This window comes from Alexandromys fortis, unplaced genomic scaffold, assembly GCF_014885135.2.
Source record: "Alexandromys fortis isolate MF-2015 unplaced genomic scaffold, M_Fortis_MF-2015_v1.1 scaffold_428, whole genome shotgun sequence".
Lineage (NCBI taxonomy): Eukaryota > Metazoa > Chordata > Mammalia > Rodentia > Cricetidae > Alexandromys > Alexandromys fortis.
This window is the reverse complement of record NW_026068297.1, coordinates 167942-169647: the sequence shown is the minus strand read 5'-3', so window position 1 is coordinate 169647 and position 1706 is coordinate 167942. Positions and strand designations below refer to the sequence as shown.

The 1706-nt window shown below is 47.4% G+C and overlaps 1 protein-coding gene across 1 annotated transcript; it reads left to right on the top strand.

The window, feature by feature from the left end:
* The first annotated feature begins 578 nt into the window (after positions 1-578).
* Positions 579-1473, top strand: LOC126494970 (exosome complex component RRP46-like). Its single transcript, XM_050132561.1, has one exon. The coding sequence runs from the start codon at positions 610-612 to the stop codon at positions 1312-1314; it is 705 nt and encodes a 234-aa protein (XP_049988518.1). The 5' UTR covers positions 579-609; the 3' UTR covers positions 1315-1473.
* The last annotated feature ends 233 nt before the right edge of the window (positions 1474-1706 follow it).

The window sequence follows — 1706 nt, the reverse complement described above, 5'->3', positions numbered from 1 at the left end:
AGATGCAGTGCTCAGAGGCCCCTGAGTTAGAAATAACCTGGTTGCCTTCTACCTAAAGTATACCTTTCATGGTATCAGAAGGCACCATGTAGGCTTCCAAAGGAGGAAGGCAACCAACAATCCTACCCAGCTATGATGCCTATGAATCATAACAATAACCATCATGGCACAATTATTCTAAGGGTGCAGTAGTGTCATGCATACATTAGTGGTAGCCAACAACTCTCTAACTGCACTTAAGATCCACCGAACAGCTTGCCAGAAAGCCCTAGAAATAAAAGAAGTAACCACATCATAGAGGAGTAGACAACAAGAAATAATCAAACTATGGGTTGAAATCAATAAAATAGAAACAAAGAAAAAAAGAGTTAATGAAACACAATTTGGTTTCTTGAGAAAAAAGAACAAGATAGAAAAACCCTTATCCATACAAACTAAAAAAAAAATGGAGAGAATATACAAAATAATAGAAATAGAAAAGAAAACAGAGACATAACAGATACTGAGGAAATCCAGAGAATCATTAGCTCAAATTGAAAAATATAAAAGAAATGGAGCGCGCGCGGCTGGGAGGAAGCTACGGTAGGGCCACGCGCTTGGTTGGCAGCTATGGAGGTAGCAAAGCGTGCAGACGCCCGGGTAAGTACTGACACCAGAACAGAGTCCAGCCCTCGAAGTCCAGTCTGCAGCCTCCGGCATTTTGCTTGTGAACAGAACCTGCTGTACCGACTGGATGGATCTGCTTCTTTTCTGCAAGGTGACACCTCTGTCCTGGCTGGAGTGTACGGGCCAGCCGAGGTGAAGATCAGCAAAGAAATCTTCAACAAGGCTACACTCGAAGTGATCCTGAGGCCGAAGATCAGGCTGCCTGGTGTGGCTGAGAAAAGCCGAGAGCGGCTTATCGGGAACATGTGTGAAGCAGTGGTTCTGGGAGGCCTGCACCCCCGCACTTCCATCACGGTGGTGCTGCAGGTGGTGAGCGACACCGGCTTCCTCTTGGCCTGCTGCTTGAATGCTGCCTGCATGGCACTGGTGGATGCAGGTGTGCCCATGCGGGCTCTCTTCTGCGGGGTCAGCTGTGCCCTGGACTCTGATGGTAATCTCGTGCTGGACCCCACGACCAAGCAAGAAAAGGAGGCCCGGGCTATCCTGACCTTTGCTCTGGACAGCGTGGAGCAGAAGCTGCTGATGTCCACTACCAAGGGGCTCTATTCTGATGCCGAGCTCCAGCAGTGCCTGGCTGCAGCCCAGGCTGCCTCACTGCACATCTGCTTCTACTGGGAATCCCTGCAGAGGCGCTACTCAAAAAGCTGAGACAAGCCAGGGCAGGGTGCACCTCCTGTCACCACGCCCACTGCCTCCAGCCATCACATGCCAGCTCCTCACTTTACCTCATACTGTGCCCATGTGACCTCCAGTCCTGTAACAGCAGGGGCTCCTGTGCCAGAACACCATTAAAAGGAGCTCACCTGTGTTGAAAAAAAAAAAAGAAAAAGAAAAGAAATGGATAACTTAAAAAGTCTCCAAAAAAAAAAAAAAAAAAAAAACAGGGGCAGATGGTTTTAGCACATAATTACATAATTCTACCAGACTTTTAAAGAAGAGTTACTACCAATTTTCCTCTAATTATTCCATAAAACAGAAACAGAGATGACAGACTAGTGAGACAAAGAGACCCACATGCAGGCTTGGATAATTCTGCCCCA